The 22,089-nt window shown below is 41.1% G+C and overlaps 1 protein-coding gene across 2 annotated transcripts in view; it reads right to left on the bottom strand.

The window, feature by feature from the left end:
* The window catches only part of SLC24A4 (solute carrier family 24 member 4), an 84,394-nt gene extending 62,573 nt beyond the window's left edge, over positions 1-21,821 (bottom strand). The window contains exons 1-2 of one of the 2 annotated variants that reach the window (XM_077180629.1): positions 21,092-21,821; positions 18,669-18,779 (exon numbers count right to left, since the gene is read on the bottom strand). In XM_077180629.1, the coding sequence (XP_077036744.1) occupies positions 18,669-18,779; positions 21,092-21,248 (268 nt within the window). In that variant the 5' untranslated portion in view covers positions 21,249-21,821. The remainder of the gene's footprint in view (positions 1-18,668; positions 18,780-21,091) is intronic. The other variant, XM_077180628.1, reaches the window with a different exon arrangement.
* Positions 21,822-22,089: the final 268 nt, after the last annotated feature.

The following is a 22,089-nucleotide window of genomic DNA, read 5'->3' as shown; positions in this document are numbered from 1 at the left end:
TTGTTTTTCCACAGAGGGGAGAACAGAACATGATAGGGCCATAAAAACTATAAAGAAAGGAAACAAAGTATTTCCGCTTTTATGTTCAACAAACGCATACACTCAAGTTAAAAAACCCCACATTAATATTTGTTTTCTAGTCAAATACAATCCATCAGAACATCCCTACTACTGAACAGACAGAACCATGCGCATATTAATACATGGGGTCAGGGAGGTGAGGGACATTCCCACAAAATGTGGGATAATAATTGAATTGAATAATGTAAGATAAATAATTGAATGTGAGGGGGGAGCTCTAAGTGTCAAGGGAGAGAGGCACAAATGGCACCACATCAATTTCTTGTGATGGACCAATTTCCTTAGATTTCCCATAAAAACACTCTCTCAACTCTTCTAGTTAAAGAGATCCACACTAAAGTAAGTGCCCCAAGTTTATTACAGTTTACGTTCTTTGGATGGAAGAAGCATTACTATGTGTGCCTAAAACTTGAGACATCTAATTACTACCTACTCAGCTGAAAGATACTTTGCAAGTGAAACCAGTAAGTAATGAAGCATGCAGAAAGCCTGTAGTCCACACATATTAATGACATTCCACACAGGAGCTAGGGATAATGTACAATGAGAATATGACTGGGAATTATTTAAATACATAATTAAAAAATATATAGTATGAATAAGATATAGAATGCTGCTACTGACAGATCATGTGTGCATGCTCAGAACAACAAGAAATCACTAAAAAAACCACTCAAAGGTAGACTGGTTACAAGATAAATGGTAAGATGATGGATAGTACACAGTCTAAGGCACAGCCTCAGCTTCTGCAGACTTGGCCTTCTGAAGAATTCAATCTTTCAGTGCAGGTTTCAATCAGCAGTGAAGAGAACTGAGCTGCAGCCTGGGGCAGTGAGCAACAGCAGCACTGGTGGCTGGGCTGCCTGACTACAGGAACCTGCGTGACAGATTTGGTGATGAGTGGCATTTGAGGAGGGAGTAAGCAATGCCTCCTTGGTGAGAAAAGTAGATTTAGAGCACTCTATATTAAGAATGCTTAGAAGATGAATTGCCATTCTGGAAGAGCAAGGAGAGAACAGGAGTCCTAAAATATTTCTAGTGTCCAATATGAGATCCAAATCCTGGCAGAAAGCATCAGCTGCCATTTTTAAATCACATTCTGCATATGGAGATGGTGACAGCATGCACAATATCCTAATTCTTACTTCCTAAACTACCTCCCTCTACTATATATATGTAATCAATAAGAAATGAATAAAGGAAATGTCCAGGTATATGACACATCTCTTGCCACTTCCTCTTATGAGACAGACTAGTGATTACTGCAGCAACAAATGAGACAGCAAAACATAATTCAAAGTCACATGTACACAAATTCTTCTAAAAACACAGAAGAGTCTCTTGAAGACAGCGACTCACAAAAACCTAAGATAAGTCAAAGCAAAATGAAAAGTCACAGACAAAATGTAAATGTAAATGCAATACAATAGCAAATTAAGAAAGAAATTGGTCACATTTCTTTCTACCATCTTATCTGGGCCATTACCAAAACATACTTAGAACTGTGTCTCTGGAAATTGAATTTCATTCACATAACACACAAAGGATGCTTGGTTTAGAACAGAAAGGTAAGACTCCAAATTCATCTATCAGGGTACAAGTTTTTTGGGATGCTTGTCTCCACTGAGGATAAATATGGTGGTCTACATGACCATCAGTCTCAATTTTAAACAGTTAATGTCTCTTGCAAGCTACTCTTTCCATAAACAACCAACATAATATGCACTACAGGGAACCAAATTTTTAATGGTAAGTGCTCACTACTGTCTAGAGAGCCAAATATTCAACAAGTAAAGAAAAAATTCAACAACACTCTCATCGCTGTTTCTGAACACGTGAATATTATTTAAAATTTGCAGCTAAAATAACTATAGCATAAGATGTGGCATGTAATTTGAAAGGTCTAATTTAGTCATTCAGTATTTTCAGGGAGGAGTTATTTCAAATGCAATGCTCTATTTGAGAAACAATTTAAGTGTATCTTGGGTATAACATAACTGCCTAGTATCAAACCTTTCTGCTGTAGTATTCCACAGCTTTCATTACTTTAGCACAGCATTTCTGTCTAAAGCACAAAACTTCACTGTACATTTGTGAGACATAAAAGTATTTTTAGGCCAAGTCCACAAATGAGTCCTGAAACAGAGAATTAGATGAGCACGACCAAATTTTGGGCTAAACTGGGATTAATACAGAACTTGAGTAAATAAAGAAATTACCCAGAAAGTTTGCATTAGCAGACACCTGTCCCTGGAGGAAGCATAAATAAAGCACCTCCCTATTTACCTTACAGGTTCCCTAGGCACTTTCAGCTGCACAGAGCTACTACCTTCATGCAGGGAAAGAGACAGCTATGCTCCACCTGAGCAACACTACACTCCAGCAGCAAGGTGGAACAGCACTGAAACCTTCCAAAGCCTCCAGAGAGGCTACAACTAGGTGTATTCAAAGCACTCCTTACACACCTCAGTAAGACTGAATTCAGCACAAGCCACTGTTACTGGCCATTTTAATTTAAAAAGTTAAACTTAAATCCTTCCAGACTAGTTCTCTCACACCTCACTGGACACTAATTCAAGGAAGTATCACCTCTCCTCAAAAAAACCCAAAAGATACAGACTGTAACTATGTCAACTACAGTCCTGAAGCTGATTCATACAGCAGAATGCTTTTGCATCCTTGCACATTTACTAGTAAGTCTGTCCAAAATGAGTGAGAAAGTGTTGCTAGCAAGGCAAAACAGCTCCACAGTGACCCACAAGAACTGCTAACTTCTGAACATGAGTTTTCTCCTACAGTCAGAGACTTTTGCTCTCTGCTCCTTTATTGTCCCTCATCCGCTCCTTGCATCTTCTGTGAAAGATTTGGCAGTGAGGCAACTCATCCACTTGCCAAAAGCTCCTTTTGTTTTTGAAAGTCCTCACCAAATTTAGTGGACACACTGCAGGTATAATTTGGGTTTGGAAGCCTACATCATTTCAGAAAGAAAATACAGTTCTTCTAAAACATGGCAGAAAGTTTTATTTAACTTTTCCCCTACTGCTGAAGTGCCAAGATACCCAGAGACTGGCAAAGACATCCACCTCCAACTGAAACCCAGAGAATTGAGCACATTTACTCCAAAGACTTCATAGAAAGTACTGAGGTCCTGAAAAATCCCACTCTACATCCCATTCCCCTTTCCTGTTCAAGGGAATTTTCCTTACCAACTTTTATGAGAATGCAATCTATTCATTTTCAGTAATATACCAGCTATTTCATTGTTGGAGACACAATTTCTACAGACAGGGGTACAACTCACACTACAAGAACATTTTGCTTTATTACACGCCCAGTGTCTGTTCCACAGCTTTGGGTGCACAAAAATAGGTAAAGAAATTAAACCTTAAGGATGACAGTGCTTTCAGACCACAGAGAACGCTTTCTAACATCATCTGGCACTTTTCCACAGGCCAAGGACAACAAACAGCCTCAAACACAGAGATTTACAGTTTCTCTTTTACCACCCAAAGTCATCTAACAAGATCCAAGGTACTTCTGAGCACTAGACAGCACAGTAAAATCAGTTTTCATCACCTGAGAGGGAAACATTTCTAGCAATGGTTACTTTGCTTTCCACCAGACAAATTAGTTTCACTGTGATCTTTTCAGATGTATAACCCATGAAATTTAAGTTGGTTGTAAAAGTCCACAGAAATGCAATTTAGCATCTTCCATCTGTACAGATTTAAACACTCTTCTAGAAAAGCAACTGTAATAGTTTTGAAATGTCCCTTCCCTTGGTTCCCTTCCTTCCTCCTACTCATCTATACACAAACAGTTTTGATGACACAGGGATATTTCAGAATTTAACAAGGAAATTGAGCATGTCAATGTTTTCACTATATAATTAACGGAAAAAATATAAACACTTGACCATAATTATGATTTTGTCTGACTTAATATTAGAGTAATTTCATTTCAATTTTATTAGTGTAATGTTTAAAATTATGAATAACCTTCACAGACAGCTATGTAGTCTAATTGCTAAAGAAGAGTGATTTCACAGAAAATTATGAGAAAACTTTAACTTTTTTCTCTTTATAAGGTACATTAGTAACATGAATCAAGAATAATGTCTGAGAATGCCAAAAACAAGGATATTTCTCCCAGTGGAATTAAGACTTTAATACTTTGCCTTTGATCTGAATTACACAGTATTCTTTAAATCCAAGGGCACAAAATTCCAGACTTCCGTAAATAACCTGAAGCCTGCTAGCACAAATCTGCCAACTAACAAATCCCTCTTCATCTCTCCAAAGGCTGCATTTTTAAAGGTCATTAGATGGTCAGCTCCCACACTAGATTTACAGACCATGTAAATATAATAGACAAAAGACACATAAAATCTCCATTCCCCATTTTGAGTAGCAGGGCTTCATAAGAGTGCATCATCCCTCATGTAAATCAGAGAAGCTGCATACAGGAAATATTCACAGGCAATAATAGCAAGATCCTAACTTTTACACTGGATAAGGCAGTGCTGAATTTGCTGTGTTTGTAGAGGTCCCACTGATGTGAAAAATGGCTTAAGTAGAGCACAACACCAAAACATTCCTCTAAAGAAGAAAAACCCCAACAAACTCAAAACCTTTGATTTCTGCCTAAGTCTAAGGCCCTGTTTTGTCTGAAACATGAATGATCCCAATGGATAGTCAAGGCATTGGAAAGGTCTCAGTTCAGAAGATCAGCAACTTCAGGTCAATTACATGTTCAGTGTTAAAGTTCTGCATAAATGCTGTACTAAATCTGAATATTGGCTCAATTGAGCCAAGTGAAATCATGAATTAGATCCACCTTACTTAAAAACCTGCCCTTAAAACCAAAACGAATGCACTGTAGTGTGGAGTGTTGTAACAAACTTCCAGTTCCAGACAGCTTTGTCCTGAAGCAGAAATCCCTCCAGCTACTGCTGTGTGTGTGTCAGTACCTCAATCCCAACACTCCACTCCACACTTTTGCTTTCAACAAGTAGAACAAGAAAACAAACTGAACAAAAAGATGACCAAACACCTAAAGTAAATAAATACAAACATCTAAACCCAGACATACATTCAGATTAACTTTGCAAGCTTGGACTATTCCCAGAATACTCAAGTGTGACCATGTTTGCATGGGTCATTTCACTTCAGCTCTGCCTTCAGCCTGTCCTCAACGCTATGTGGGAGGTTTACACTAATCAGCTTTTTCTGAAGTTTAAATTGCACCATCACATCAACAGCTGTTACACAACATCAAGAAATAGGGGCTTGTGCTGATTTATGAAAGCCAACCTGGTGCTACTTTCAAGCCTCTGAATTAGCAGATATTTTTCCCCATAAAATTATTCAACATTATCAAGTTAAATATTATAGTTAAGAACTAATAAATCCAGTGATGCATGATGTTCTAAAAGAGTTATTTTACAGTTAGCATAAACTTACCAGCAATTAATACCTTACATCACTAGGATTTTTCTCACAACTTTAATTATGTGTTTGTAACTTCATTTATTGGAGATTGCAGGCTTTTCCAAAAGGGAGAAAAAGTATACTACTTTCCCAAGTTTATTTTAAAGAAAATCAAATTATCCTCTTGAAAAGCATACACGATACAGCTCAACAGCCAGTAAAGCCAAATTCCAAATTTCTGTTCTTGGATTTTGTTACTTTGCAGCTGTAAAGTGTCTGGCACTCACAGCAGCATCTGAAGGAATACCTATGGCATTTAAGCCTTTTAACATTCTTTGAAAATCTTTCAGATAACAGAATTTTTCTCCAAAGGAAAAACAGGGTGGGGGGAAACCAAAGGATATAGAAAATTGAGTTAAACATGACTTTAGTCAAAGCACACATGTATTCACGTATCAGTCTTCAGAAAGAATCAAAACATAGTGTAACTCTTGTTAATCTCATAATTGCAAGAGGCTTTTACCCATGGCTGTTAAATAATACGATCCAAATGCCTCTTCAAGATTAAGTATATAAAGTCACTGTGCAACTAAAATAGCAAGACACTAAAGGATATGCTACAGAATATAAATGCAGTCTTTGGAAACATAATGACTGTACCTTTGAATTTTTACTCCTAATGTGATTACATTACTTTAAAACAAGCAATCTATTTGCTTTTCCCATATAAAACACCAATTTTACAGACAGAAAAGAAAAGCATTTTCACAAAGAAAAAAAAAAAGAAATAATCAGAGCAATGAACTGAATAATCTGAGGGCAAGAAACAGGTGCCTCATTGACAAGCTAAATCATATTTACCCTTATTCTAAACGAGAATTTATATTGTGGCACCTAAGTAGTTGCAAACCTACCACTGGGAAATCCAAGATCATCTTCACTCTCTATGGAGAACAAGGCTTACTACTTTGAAGATGCTTTCCATGTTCAGAGCCCAATCTAAATAGGTAATATTTGTAGAAGGAATAGAGGTCAAGGTTCCCTGCTAGTGTTGAATTATATTTTTGCTCCCTGGGGAATAAAAATAAAGGATTTTTTCTGGAGTGAAGGAATACAAGGTAAAGTTCCACAGAAATTCACTGCTGCAGGCACAGCTAGAATTGAGGATTTTCTGGTCCCCATATCACACTGACACATTGGATCTCAATCTCTGGCAGTAAACACTGGTGTGTAAGGTTATTGTGCAGCTCTGTACATTTCATGTCAATGCACAGAACTACTGATTCTTGTTTTAATGGCAATATAATTTTATTATAGTAGCTGTAGAGATTTACAACATATCTATTACTTACAAAATGAGATGCACGATTTTGTTGTAAAAATACTCTAAATAAGACAAACAAAAAACCTCCCTCCACTTAGTACTTAGTGACTGAACTTAGTCTTCTATACAAAACAGATGATAATCTGGTTTCTTGTAACAATGCTCAAGATCTCAGTTTGGGGTGATGTCTGTAGGCACTCCAGAATCAGGACATTCACCCTATTACAGTCTGAGCCCAGTGAGATGTCACAAGTCTGGCACAGACAGGCACAGAGCCAGCATTGTCCAACACAGCCATTTCCCTGCACACTTTGGATACAGGAGGTTCTCATCTCTTCCAAAGTTATCAGATGTACAGCCTCTCACAGCTGAAAACACTTTGGAGGATGGAATTAACCCACAGAGCTGAGCCCTTGGCAGGAAGCATCCTCAGAGGTTCCTCAGAGCTGTACTGCAGCACTCAATTCACAGTGCAGCCTGGAATCAGCAATGGAGCATGACCAAAATATTTGGAATTGGTTGCTGAATGGAAGAATTTTAGTTGTGAAGATGACAATTTTATTTGTAAGAAGCATATTCCCATCCCACCTGTAATTTCATCCAAGAATAATAGTAATGCTTGTAGCATTTGTGCAGTATTCAATCCAGCAACAGGTAGAATGAAGGAGAAAACATTGAATTTTGAAAGTCTCCAACAAAACCAAAAGGATCTGCAAATAACTTCATGTACTCCACCAAATCTGAACAATTTCAAAAGCCACTGAGCTTATATAGAAACTTCTATAGTACTTTTTAAGACACAGAAAAGCTTGTATGATATGGTCAATAATCCTTTTTCAAAATAACAACTTTCTTACAGGTATAAAACCAATTTGCACATGTATCTAAGGAGCAACTGGTGAAACACTGAGTAAAAAGAACTTCACAAGTAGTTATTTAGCAGAGACTTAATCATTCTTTAGCCAGTCTGCATTTTTTTCTTTAAAGCAAATTAGAGTCCAGAGTGCAAAATGGGTATTTGACTGCTCCCAGCTGTAAGTACTCCTTTCAACCTAAGCAATTTGAGGTTTTGCTACCTCCTAGACCACATGAAATATAGTATTATTTTGACTTTCAACCCCCCCTAAGACAATAGAAAAATAAACTGAGTTGGGTGACCAGGCTTGGTGCTGTTCAGAAGAGAACAGTGAACCAAGTTGACTGATTTCCCATTACCAGTCTGCTGTCTTGCAGAGAAAGCAGCCCAGCTCCAACCTTTAATTACCTAAGTAGCACTTACTAAACTTAGTTGCCCTAAATATCCACAGATTAAAGCAGTTCTGGAGATGATCCCAGATAGTCTTTCCAAGTAAGAACTCCCTCATCACGTGCTATTACTAAACAATCCTGTACAGCCAAATAACTATAGTAAACACATACGGTATTGAAAAACACAATTGATTAACGGACTGCCTTCAAATCTGAAGTACATATTCTGCACTCAAAAGTCAATTGGCCTAAAAACCCTCCCTTCACCCTCCATGAAATACAAAAAAATAATTTTCAAAGAGCTTTGAGTCAGGCACAAGCACAGGTTTGTTCACACACAAGAAAATACTGCTGACCATTTTCTTTCCTTTTTCAGCCTGCAAGCAGCAAGAAGTCCTCATTTTACTCCTGGTAGGGCAACAGAGTGTTGGCATTTTACACAGTCCCTCCACACAGTGTCCCAAAAAGCATTCCCCAGTGGTAGAAACATCACCACAGCAGAGACCTGTAACCTCCCTAGCCACAACTTTTTATCTCAATTCTCTGTGGAGAGCAGTTGGGCCAAAGATGGGTCAGCCAGGAACACACTCACCCTCTTCTATGGAGCAACTAAGAAGACCTATACATTCCAAGACTTCTTCTCCCTCTATGTGGAAGACATGAAGTGCTCTGTAGTGCAGCATTGAGCTACCAGTTTTAACTAGCTGTGAAGTTCTAATGTTTTACTTTCTGTGAAAAGTTGCATCTTTCATTTTAATAAGCACAATAAAAGAGTCAAATCATGAGCTGACCAGGAAGGAGTGCTGATGGTGGCATGGAGCTCCAAGCTCAATGAACTTAATATGGCTACAATTTAGGATTATGTGGGGGAGAAATGGAGCTTAGCTACTGACCTTCTCTGCAGACTTTGGCTAAGTCACTTTGCCTTTTTGCAGTCTTTTTTTCCTTGTTCATTTTCATTAGGCACTCCTGGGGACTACCACTGCATCTCATAACAAGGACAGACAACACTACAGCTCTACAGGGACCTCCCACCCTCAACTAGCAAAACATCACTGAAACAGGACTAATTAATATGCTAGCTTTGACTTCTTCTCTGTCTAGCCAATTTCTCAGAGCACCACAGTACTCGTGGCTCCTCAAGTGAGATTCAAGAAAGGAGAGATTGATAATATTCCAGATAAGTTTCTTTCACCTTCTGCTCTGGAAGTGTCTGCATAAAAATAACAAAAAAAGGTAAATAGACGCTGGAAACATCTCAGAGTGTCAGTGCAGGTAAAGGAAGCAGACAAAGGATAGCAGCAACAGAGAGGAGCAAGGCTGGCAATAGGCTACAGAAGGTAAGAAAAAGCTTTACAATTTTAGGCAACAGCAGCCAAAGATCCTATGGAAGGATTTAAAAACACATTACATAATCAAGTAAAGAATGCAACCTTTACAAAGGCATGAGAAGTAAAGGGACTAAGTTCTTATGAAAGAACTAAACCGGAAATATCATCCCACCATCCAGCACTAAATCTGTAGGGCAGAGCCTCAGCTGCTGTGAACTGCTGTGGTTCTACTGATGGTAGAGTTAAGGGAGCACAGATATGCTCCCTGAGGCTCCAAGCAACTGCCTCTCTCAGAGAGTCAGGTTTGGTCTAGGAGCTCACAAAACTCAAAGCACAAGCTGATTCACAGTAAATGGGGGGAGTGGGTAATAAATCTATTCTCCACATTTCAGTCAATCTAAACTTCTAAACATAAATTTCATTCAAAAATTTCATTCCAGAAGCTTAAATGTTTCCCACCATCTGTGAATATCTTACATCTTGCTATTAAAAGGTATAAATACCTTTGAATAGCAATAGATTCAATCATATTGCACTCAACCCACTAAACAATTGAATGCATCATAAGCAGGGGAAATGTAATTCATCAGGTTTAGGCAATCTCTGAGAATTTTCTAACAAGCATATATGGAAACTGAACAGGCAAAGTCTAAATTATCCTCTTCTTGCTTGCAGGAAGGCACATTTACCACTGTTCCTCAATAGGGGTAGATAATGTTACCCTCAGCACTGTTAATGTAGCACCTGTTATTAACATTAAACTATTAATCCCATGTTGAAATAGAAAGAAACAATTGGCTGACAACATAGACATGGTTAACCTGCATTCCATCTGAAGTGTTTGCTCTGCTGTACTTCAACTTGCCAGTAGAGTTCCAGCAGGAGTTCATCTCACTCAGTTTCTAAGGCTAGTACAATTTCTACTAGAATATCTTCAATGTCTGCCAACTTCAAAGAATAAAGAAAACCACCACTCTTTACTGCCTGAAAGTCTTGACTCCCTGTAGAACAGGACTGATGTCTGCAGGTTCGTATAGTATTTTCAGCCTGCTAGGTGGGTAATCACATCTATTCTGTAAAATGTCATTGGCATAATGAATACAAAACTAAATATGTTTAATGATGTTTTGTAACTTCACAAAAAACCAATTATAAAGGTTCTTATCAGAAATATTAGCAGAACAAAGTTTAATTTACTGTAATTTCTTGCCCAACCAAAACCAAACCTCTCTCTACATTTTGATTTTTTACTCTGTTTTATCACTTTCTCTGCTTACTATTTCCCAGGGCCTATCTCTTCGCCTTGCAATTCCCAAGATTCTCCCATGGTTCACCATCCAAATTCAGTCTCCCTTCATTCACATGTCTCTTTCATCTATCCTCCAACTCCAGGATGCCTGACAGGATAATCTTAGCCTTTCTACCACACAGTTACAACCCCCAAATTGCTCTATCCCTCTTGCAGCTTCTGGTGACAATCTCCTGTCTCCAGGTGCTTTTCACACTCTACTTTCCTGCAGCTCAATTCTGCTCTTGTAGAGCTTTACCTGAATCCTCCTTGGACACAGGTGGTCCAAGTGAGACTGATGAAACACCAAGCGCACAGAGACGCAGAAATGAATCCAGCATTTTAGTATCTGTCAAGCAACCCAGAATCTCAAAGACTGTGCTAGGCCAGCCCCAGCAGTGTGGATTAATGCTCACAGGCTGATTTACAAGGCCTTTTCAAGCCACTTCCTACAACAGCAAAGCCAGCTCTGGGAGCAGCTGCACATCATACAAGGCAGGACAGCAGCGCTTCAGTCTCAGCTGCAGTACAAGGTGACACAGAAATCAAAACTCCGTGGACAAGGACAGGTACATTTAAACACAGCTTTGATACCAACAGCACCATTTGCCAAGTAGGAAGTGGAGCACATATCTGTTGTCACCTTATTGCAGGAGTTCCATACTGTCTCCTTATCACAAGGGTTTCAGACCTTCGTGGTGTTTCCTGTGGGCAGCTCCCAGAGCACTGCCTCTTTCTTCTTCACTAAATGGCCAACTGACTGCAGTTCCCTTCTCACCCAGCCACCCCACTCTTTTATAGCACTCTTCTTCTCATTGCTTACAGCTGTAGCCTGTTAAAGTCAGGCCTATTCCTAATCTTTGATAATTGGCCCAGCTGCAACTCCTTAGGGGTAAGATTACTTTCTACACTATCTTTATTTTCTTATATTCTATCCCTCTACACATATCTACAAAATAGTCTAACTCCCCAGTCACACCAGAGAACATATCCAAATACACACACATTATCCCCCACTAAAGGGGAATCAGTCAGCAATACCATGGAGAGCTTCATGTCCAAGTCTTATTAACTTTGATTTTGAAATCCCTAATTCACGATTTCAAATATGTTCTAAGTGAAATGTAATTAATTTGATTTCCACACTACAGAACAACTCAGGTTGGATGGAACTTCAGGTGGTCCAAACATCATTTTTCCAGGAGCCTAAATCAAAACTGAGGTATCTGGATTTGATTCTGTCATGTATTTCCTCTTTGACCTCAGGCCAATAATTTACACAGCTGCTCTCTGCCTGAGTTGCCTGCAGTTACAGAAAAAGAAATGTTGCACTATTACTACATTAATATCTGAGGAATGCTTAGGTAATATGGTTTGAAATATAGGCAAATCAGATATGTAAATATTAGAGCTGGGCTAATACATGGAACTTGATATTTTAGCCTAGCACATGAGAGCATTCAGCCTGGATGTCTCAAGTATGAACCTGTGTCCACAGACATTATATTTAGTTCTGAAGTGACTATATTTTAAAAATTTGGATTTTTGTTTCAGGGCTGCTTCTTGGTTCCAAAGCAAAGACTTAGCTTGTAAAAGTCCTTATCCACAGTGTGCTTCAACTGGACCCAAGCCAACTGTAAATTAATCTGAGTCATATGAAATAAAGATTATATTAAGCAGTATTTTTACTAGCTTTAAGAATATACAGTAACATAAGAAAATACTATTTAATATGTTTTATTTGCCTTTCTTTACCACATCTCAACATGGCATTTTAGTCAGATCTTAATTTACAGTGTGTTCAACTGCTTCTAGCAAACTTGACACCTAAACCTGGCAAAATGGATAAATTACCCTGGAGTTCGTTTTCGGTTCTCAGCTCTCCAGGGGATGCTGCTGGCAGGTTGAGTCAAGGCACAGAGAAATGTTTGTCTCATTTCTTTCTAGTATTTTGGATGCCAGTTTTAATACACTGCTAGAAAATGAACAGCTCAGAGAGAAGGATGTATATTTTTCAAAATTTATGTTTAGTCAAAGCATGTTTTGTACACCGGTTCACAAAAAAACCCCCAAAACAACCAGAAAAACCCAAAACAATAAACAAACAAACCAAAAAAACCCACAAAGAAAAACCCCACCACTTTTCCCAACTAACTTCAACTACACCTACCTGCATAACTATTTAATACTCACACCCAAAGGCCATGCAAAGATGTCAGAAGTTCAATCTCAGCCTCGGTGTGAATTCTGATTTAGGAGACTTGGCAGTCACAGAAGAAAAACTTGTGATAACATGTTTGTCATTTGCCATCAACTACCCCTCTAAAAGTGGTTTTAAATTGTCACACCATCTATTTTCCCCAGAATCAGAAGCCATACAAATGAGATCACAATCAATAAAGTTTACCACTCAGCATCTACAGGGACAAGAGGGAGTCTGGAATCGCTGGGTGAGGGGGAATAACCCAAAGCAGACCCAAAACAAATAAAACCCCACCAGCATATGACAAGTAGCTACAGAAATAAGCTACATGCCAGCTAATTAGTAAGTCTCACTAACACAAATAAATACTCATTCACAGGACACTGCACCTATATGTTATGTGAATACTGTATGTACGAAGCAACTAAGAAATTGTTTCTTAAAGCTTTCTTCATTTTCATTTCCTTTTAGACCAACATGAAAATAGAATGTTTATGGCTGATAATTTCCTGGTCTTTGAGGGCATAACACACTGGAGTAATAAAATATTTTAAATCCATATGCATGCACTATCAATAAATCTATCATACTACAATAGTTGCACATATTCTACGCATCAAGGCAGAGAGGAAGACTGACTAATATGCACGTGGGAAATATTTGCAAATAACAGAACACAATAATTGTCTCTCAATGAGAGACATGAGACCATGTCTCAATCTCAATGAGACTATGGTCTTTCTGTGCTAGGTATTGTATGAATGCATGGTAAGAGCACATGCAGGTCATGCTGAGCTTACCAATTCAGGCTGGTCATGAAACTAAGGTTTACAATGAGATTATTAATACCACATCCTTAAAAGTGGTGGTCTGAGGCATTCATCCCTGCTACAAAATGGAAGTTTGATCTAGGGAAGATCATGAGCTCATTGTTTAAAAGAAATACATATTATCACATCATTTAAAGAAACTTTGCATCAGCACAAAATTATATATTCCACCAGCCTTTATTACTCTAAGTTTATGATCTTATAGATTAAGGAAAAAAAGAATACATCAATCCAGCATGTTAAGAATTATGCACTTATAAGCACTGTGTTTGTTAAATACAACTTATGGAAATCAATAGTTCCTATAGTGTCTTTACCACAAGTGTACAAGAAATAATGTTTTCTGCCCCTTTGGAAAATTGCTTGGAAGAATCAGTCCTGTCTTCTCCAGTCATCATTGATTTTTGTAGAAAAAAATAACAGGCCCTTGTTCTTTCTATGGTACGCTAACATAACTGTCTAAGACTTCTATAGTTTCTCTACAATGCATGACATCTTACATGGGTCCCCAAGGTTATAACTAACTGTGTAAAATATACACAGACTTAATGACTTTGATCCTGACTCAGAACTCACACACATGCTGCTGGGAAACACACTTTACTGTCGAGGACTGATTCTTTCTCTCTCACTGCAGGTATACAAAGCATTGCTACAATGTGCATTTTAATGCTAAACTAAAAATGGAGCATGGCTCAGGAAGAAATGCTAACCCTGTCTTTCCTCCAGTCCACAATTAATCTCTACCCCCTAGCAGCAATGGAAGGAGCACATTTGAACCAAACAGCCACCTACTTAAAATCACTGTAGCTCACGAACACGGTTGACAAACCACAGGCAAGAAAATCCCACTGCCTTTCTGTTTCAAGGCCACTCCCTAACTAGTGTCAGAAGACAATGGAAATATTCCCATTTCTAATTCACAGGGAAAAAAAATTCTACCCATATACAGGGATTACTTGAAAATATTCACAAGAGCAAAGAGTCTGGATCAGTTTTTTAGCAGCCTGACATGCCCCAGTGGAGGCACGTGGTAAGAAACATCCTGACGCCCAGTCACCCCACCTTGTATGTGCCCTGGAAGCGTCACTTGGAGTTCTGGAGGACATGGAGTCATGGGAACATTTTGAAACAAGAGGCAAGCCATTGGAGCAGAGAAGCTACAAATCAGACTTTCTGGGCAGATGGCACTGCAAGCTAGCAAGCTGATGGCAGATGGAAGCGAGAGCTTGGATACGGCAAAAAAATCAGTTGCAAACTAATGAGGTCTGTTAAGATGCTAGAGACAACTACTCCTCTTTTCTGATCTCTCTGCTTCAAGTGAGGGTCAGGTCAACTTCTCCTCCCACAGAAATCTACCCAGAGCCATGAGGAAAAGGTAGCTTGGTTTCCTTCCAAGAGGAAGCCATCCAGAGAGTTACTCAATACCAAATAAATTTACGATTCATATTTCAAAAATCCCAGGCTCTCATGAAATTTCCCAAGTCCAGAGCCTTCTACATACAATTTTTAAGCCCTCTAGCCTCCAGGACAATATAAAGACCAATCAATGTGCTTTTATCAAAGCAGAGAAGCTTTCAACAATGGGGAAGTTTAAAGCCAGGAATGATCTTTAATAGAAAAATGCTACAGAACATGTTAACTGTGGTGAGGATTTGGTCTCAGTCCCGACTAGAACCAAGGTCGGCTTGGTGCTCCCAAGGAGGCTCCACCTCCTTCCTGCAGCTGACCTACAGTTCCTTTGCTGCTATGGGATAGAGACAATCCATAACTCTTCATGACTACAGAATACTACTATCAGAAGAAATGTGGAACACTTCTTAAGGTGTTAATGATTATCATTCCTCTGATACAAAAAGCTCAGCTTTTCTTCTCTAGTAACATACACACATGTACATTTGTCCTCTTTCAGACTCCTCTGGTTCTTTTTTAAAGCAGCATTGTTGAGACTTTAGCATTTTTCCTCTTCTGATCCAATTCCCCAGCAACATTATCAATGTTTGCAGAAGAACACAATACAAAATTATCTACTTCAGCAAATGAGACTAATGTAAAACAGTGTAGACTATGTGAGCTTCTAGAAGATAGCAGCTCTCACAAGCTTCTACCATTACTTGTAGAAGCTTACAGAGTTTTTATCCCAAGATATATTACAAAGGGTGAGGCCTTTCTTGCCAGTGTCGTGAAGTGCAGGGATCTCATAGTCTTATAAACTTCTACAGCTGCCTTTTCTAAAAATTGAGAGGTTTTTTTTCCACTTACACATTTAAGAAAATAAAGTGAAGTGGTAAATATATTAACTCCATTGAAAGCCTTTGGAAAAAGGGAGGTAAAGCTGAAGAATTGTGTGGGAAGCTAATGAAATGGGAGCACAGCAATAACACGAGGGATTAACAGGCTCTCAGCAAGAACCTGCATTTCTCAAGGTACTATGAAATTCTTGTATCCTAAACACACACATAAAAACATTCACACAACAAAAGAAAACTGCTATATACCATAGACACAGACATGCATTTGTACAGCCCCTCATGCTCAGAGCAGACACAGAAATGACATAGGTGAGAGTAAGTACATCTCATAAAGGAGCCCACAGGGAACCGTGTATTCATATTCCAACTGAAAATCCACACCCTCACCCATCTTCTATGCAATCTCCACCAAGTTTCTTGACCTTTCCTGGGACTCCTCTCTCTGTAGCCATGTGATTACACAAGCTACATTCCCACAGAGATGAGCTATATTACTGGCTCCTTCCTGATAGGTGTTCCATCATTGCTCCCTTCTCATTACATGACAAATCTCAATCCCTGGCTACCAGACAAGAATGAAAACAATAAATAGAAAAATAGCAAGTCAACATCCCATACACTAAAAAACAAAACAACAAAAAACAAAGCCCAAAAAGAACACTACCCCAAGTCTACAAAAGTTGTTACTGAGCAATAACAATAATGGGTTCTTATGGACCCACTCCTGACCCACAAACACCAATTTCAGCTATTTTCAGATGTTCCCTTTATTTGCAGCTTACATCTAGTCACTCCTACAGCAACTCAATTCCCCCTTCAGCTGCAGAAGATACACAGTGATAAGCAGTACATAACTGCAGAATAACAGGAAGTGATTAAAAATGCTACAACTGCAATCCTGTGACAGATTTGATCTGTAAATCCGTGTTCTAACTGAATAAACACTTTTTAAAAGAAAGGCTACTACCATTACTGTGACTAGAAATTATTAATTTAATGCAACTCATGTGATATTTTTCTTAAACTTCAGCATCCTGAGGCATATTTGGGCCTCCCCTGTGTCCATCTCTTGTGGTTACAGAGAAAAGTGCACCTCAGAGACCTGAATTTCAGAAAGCACATGAAAATGACCCAGCTGTATTTATCTATTCCAATTGTTCTTAAACTAATCTTATGGCTTTAGAAGAATGGAGGAAGCTGAACTATTTGTTTGAAACACATGCAGAAGTCAGTATCACTTCTGGAACTCCAATTCACATGTAAGCAGGTTTTTGCCTTGGTAGTTTTATCATATAATTGTGGAAAAAGTTCTCATTCATGCTAAATGGAAGTCTCCACCAGAACTTTCACAGGTATCTTTCAGATTCTATAATTTTGTGGCCTCCATTGCCTTGACTCCAAGTGTGCTGACAAGTATGTGCTCAGACATGATCACATAGATGCATCCACATATACGGAGGAAAATGAAAGAGGAGTGGGAAAGAATAGTATTTTTGACTATTCATCAAGAATCACTATGTGTGATACAAAGGTCCTTTTTGTATTCTTTCTTGTTTGTTAAGAACTTTGACAAACAAATCAAGAGCATCATAATGTTGCAGATGCAGAACACAGCAAACCGACCCACAAAGTTCCTAACAAAAGAACGAGGAAGCTCTTGGACATCAAGAGGATACAGTTAAAACTTTTGGACCCACAGACTTTGAGCTATGCTCTTCCATTCCTCTCTCAGGAGTGTATAAGCACACTAGTGATCCTCAGTCTATAGAACTGGCACCTCAGTATCACAACAAACATGTGAGTGAGGGCAGGAACACTGCTCCAAACTCTCCTAGTGCCTGGGGCTGACAGCATCCCAGAACTCATGCTGGTGAGAAGGAGCACACTCCATTGCTACCACAGAGTTTATCAAAGAGTCACATTAAAAAAAAATCTGAACTTTAAATTAACTTGGCTAGTGCCATTGGCAAAATGTCTCATCTCCCACACACCATAAACCACAGAGAGGCAAGGAGAGAGAGAAAGGAAATACACACTGGAAAGACAGATGGGAAGATGAAAGCATTGTGGACTAACACTGATACTAAAATGCATCATCCATTCCTGCCCTCAATCAATTCTTTTTGCTTGGCCAAGATAGACATCCTGAAGTAAAATGGATTCCAGGGTTTCCATATCACTTACCTCACCAACCCTCTCCACACAACATAAATTCCTACTCTGAATACACAGTTTATCACTAAACTAGCAAACCATGATTAACTGTGTAACAGTAATGAACATAAATCACTGAGCTCAGGTGTCCTTTAAAACACTGCATATCTAGCTACCCATAGTTTCAAGAGGAGCACAGTCTCATGACTTGTGCAATATACACTCATCAGCTGGACAGAAATGAATAATCACCAAAGGAACAAAGCTACAGAAATTGCATTGTAGGCACACTATCTCACAGTGACCCTAAACATGCCTTTATTTGAACATTACCTTTTGCCTTTGATACATAAAATCATGTCATTATGTAACACAATAAACCTTATTTCAACACAGAACAGTCCTGATTTGTTGGGTTTCTTTTTAAGTTTAACACTGATGTTTACACATCACTGCAGACTGGTCATGACAAAACTACCCAATACATCTCAAGAGCTTATAGGACACTACAAAGTCTTCCCATCTTACCTGGCTCTGTACAGTTCTTCTCTTCATGCGTCCCATTAGGTGATGCCATCAACCTTCTATTCCTCCATATTCCTGATATAATGCTTCTGTCTGCAACAGCTGATTCTTGGCCTATATTAAATAAAAAGACATTATGCCCACTAGCACAAATTTTTTTCCTGCATCATCCCAGCTGGACTACAGGTGCCCGCTAACAAGGAGTATGGACAGACCATCAGAATGCAAATGGGGCAAAATCCGAGGTGGGACTGGAGCACATGCCAACAGACACATGCTAGGTGCTCCCAGCTCCAAAGGGTGCAACTGGGCTCCATATCCGAGCTGTTGGCATGTTCTGGCTATCAGAGCTACCAGAACACTTGGCTGTGACCCACAGCAGGAAAATATTCTGCAGCAAGCAAATGCTGAAGCCTGTACCTGTGAAAGTCAACAGTTGCAGCTCCTATAGATGAAACCAGCCCAGCTATGCTGACATGAGCAAAAATCACACTTCCATTTAGTCATCTGTACTTGCACATATTACATTACTGCTTTCATGAAAAAATAAAAATGCATATGGATATGTTCCAGTTACATTTTAGTTTATTCTGAATTTTCAGTCTTGGGTATGCTTAATAATATCAAACCATTCATAATTCGTCAAAGAAAATGGAAATCACAGTGAATTCTCATAAGACTTTAAAAATTAAAAACTTTTTTAGAAGTCAATGGAGCTTTTACCAAAATACATATTCCAGAAGCATTCTCAACAAAACCTGTTAGGTAGAGTATAGGAGCACTTGGGAGATCATGTGCCATATGCAATTATAATAATCAAAGAAAGAATAGAACCCCTTAATTAAACCACTTTCACCTCAATCTTATCCATTTCAAATGAACATATTGTAATAACAAAAATTCTTCTTTGACCAATTTAAGAGTTTATACTGTCATCATGTAATGCCTCCAAAAAAAGAAATCTAGTTCGGAAGTTAGTTTTTCCAGAGTGAAGTATTCTGAGCCACAATTATAAGAAACATAGACAACAGATGGTCAGTGTTTATGGATAATATGTACTGTAAATTAGCCAGCTGAAAAAACCCCTACCTGATGCAGCATGCTATCAAAAATTAGGTTATGAGGGATTTAGTTGATAACCCAGGAGATTAAAAACTTTCATTAGTCATGACATTTTTCATGAAAACCTAAAAAAGTTGTGGAAAACAACAACTGCAACAAAAAACATCCCTCAAGCTATGCAAACATATTCATACCCCCATTACTTGTTTCCAAGTTGAAAGTTTTAAAGATGAGCAATATGCTAATATGGTGTAAGACACCGAATTCTTATATGGATGGCTTGTTGCCATCCTAGATACAGCTCAAACAAGCCAGGCAATAATTTGGGCACAAGAGCATTACAAACTATGACAAGTTCCAGCAGATTTTTCTTCCCTAAAGCACACACTTGAACTTCAGCTTCCATTCCAGCAGATGACCCATCCTAACTGTGCTGAAATCTGAGTTTCTTATATTAAATGTAGATGCTTAGTGATGGGCTTAGTCAATTTTGTTCTTAAATCTTCAAGGACTGTTGGCAGCCCTACCTAGACCCAAGTGCTGTCCCAGCAACCTTAGACTTTGTATTTGAGGGATGCAAAGCATATTGCAGGATGAGGGCCTGAAGCTGCATACTTACAGCCCAAACTGTACCAGCAGGCAGAGGAGCAAATGGGAATGATACGGTTAATTATAAATGCATCAGCTTACCAATACAGCACATGCACAAATGATGCAAAAGACTCTGTTACAATACTCTCTCTATAAAACCTAAGATTAGCACCGTTCCCAGCCTAAAATGCAGAATTTTCTGTCAAATCTATACTGTAACGGGGGGACAGGTGTTGGGGGTGCGTGTGAGATTGAGAAAAGAAGCAGCTATAGCTGATGAAGGTTTACGACCTGAAGACAAAACCAAAGGCAGCCCGAAGTTGCAGAGGGGACCACAGGCGGCTGGAGAGAACTCCACTCTGATGCAGCGGCAGGGGGGAAACTCCTCCAGGGCCGTTCGCAGGCACAGCGCTGCCCCGTGATGCCCGGTCAGTGCCCGACCCGAGGGGCGCGGCACCGGGGAGCCCCGGACGAGCAGGGGCCAGCGGCGCAGCTTCCTCCTCACCCGGGCAGCGTCCCCCGCTGCCCCGGGCAGCGTCCCCCTCTCCCGCATCCTCCCGGCGCGGGGCTTTCTCCCGAGGAACCCGCGCTGCTCCCCCGCCTCGCCCGCACGCCGGGGCATTTCCAGTGGGAGACCCCAAACGGGAACAGCCACCGCCGCCTGATCCCGCCAAGCCCCGGCAGCCCCGGGGCGCCTGCAGCCCCCCCGGGCCGCCCCGGCCGCCCGCCCGGCCCTGCCGGGGTCCGCCGGTCCCGCCGCCGCCGCCACTCACCCGCTCTGGAGAGCAGGCTGGACATGCACCAGGCGAAGAAGAGGATGGCGCAGATGAAGCCCAGCTGCTGCAGCAGCATCTCCCGCCTCCTGCGAACTTTCCTCAGCATAAGCAGCATGGTCTTCGGAGGGGCGAGCGGCGTCTCCTCCAGCTCCATCGGAGCGAGCGCGGGCGCCGAGGGGGCGGCCAGTGGGTCGGTGGGGAAGCGGGGATCACTCCCGGCGGCTTCCCGCGGACGGCTCCATTCCGGTCGGGCTGCAGCGCGAAGATAAGCCGATGCCCAGGGCCTCAGGTCGGCAGCGGCGCAGCGGAGGGAGAGGCAGGTGGCGGCGGGCGGGAGGCGGCGGCAGCCCGGAGCGGGGGGGAGGCGCCGCGCTCAGGGGCCGGGCCGAGCCCCGCGCCCCATGGCCGGCGGCAGAGGAAGCGGCGCGGCGGCGCCCCGCGCTCCTCGGGCAGCGGCCGCCCCACAGCGCGCCGCGGGCTGCGGGTCAGCGCCGAGGGACGGACACATCCATGCGGCTCCCTGCCCGCCCGGCCAAGTTTGAAGTTTATGCCTTTCCTCCGTCCCTCCCCCGCCGCCAGCCGTAGGCGGCAGGTGGGCGACTCAGCCGCCGCGGTCACAGGGGCTGCCAGCGGGCTCTCAGCGCGGCGCCGGGCGGGCACTCAGCCCCGGCGGGCGGCTCGGCCCCTTCTCCCCGCCCCTCTCCCGCAACTTTCTGGGTGCTCCTCCGGCACCCATGGCAACGCGCGTGTGCCCTCCCCCACCGCCGGGCCGGGGGGAAGGCATTAAGTGGCGAAATTAATCCTTTTCCCCGCACGGAGCAGGAATGCCCGGCTCTCGGTGTCGCGCTCGGCGCCGCTGCGCGGAGGGCAGCGGGCAGCGGTAGGTGCCGCCGTGCCGAGGCGCGGGCCGGGGCCGGGTGGCCTGAGGGGCTGCAGCGCCCCGGGGCTGGCGAGGAGCACCGATGGCTCGGGGCTCTTCACCTGTCTCAGGAGAT

Source organism: Agelaius phoeniceus, chromosome 6 (assembly GCF_051311805.1).
Source record: "Agelaius phoeniceus isolate bAgePho1 chromosome 6, bAgePho1.hap1, whole genome shotgun sequence".
Lineage (NCBI taxonomy): Eukaryota > Metazoa > Chordata > Aves > Passeriformes > Icteridae > Agelaius > Agelaius phoeniceus.
This window is presented reverse-complemented; position numbering and strand designations above follow the sequence as displayed.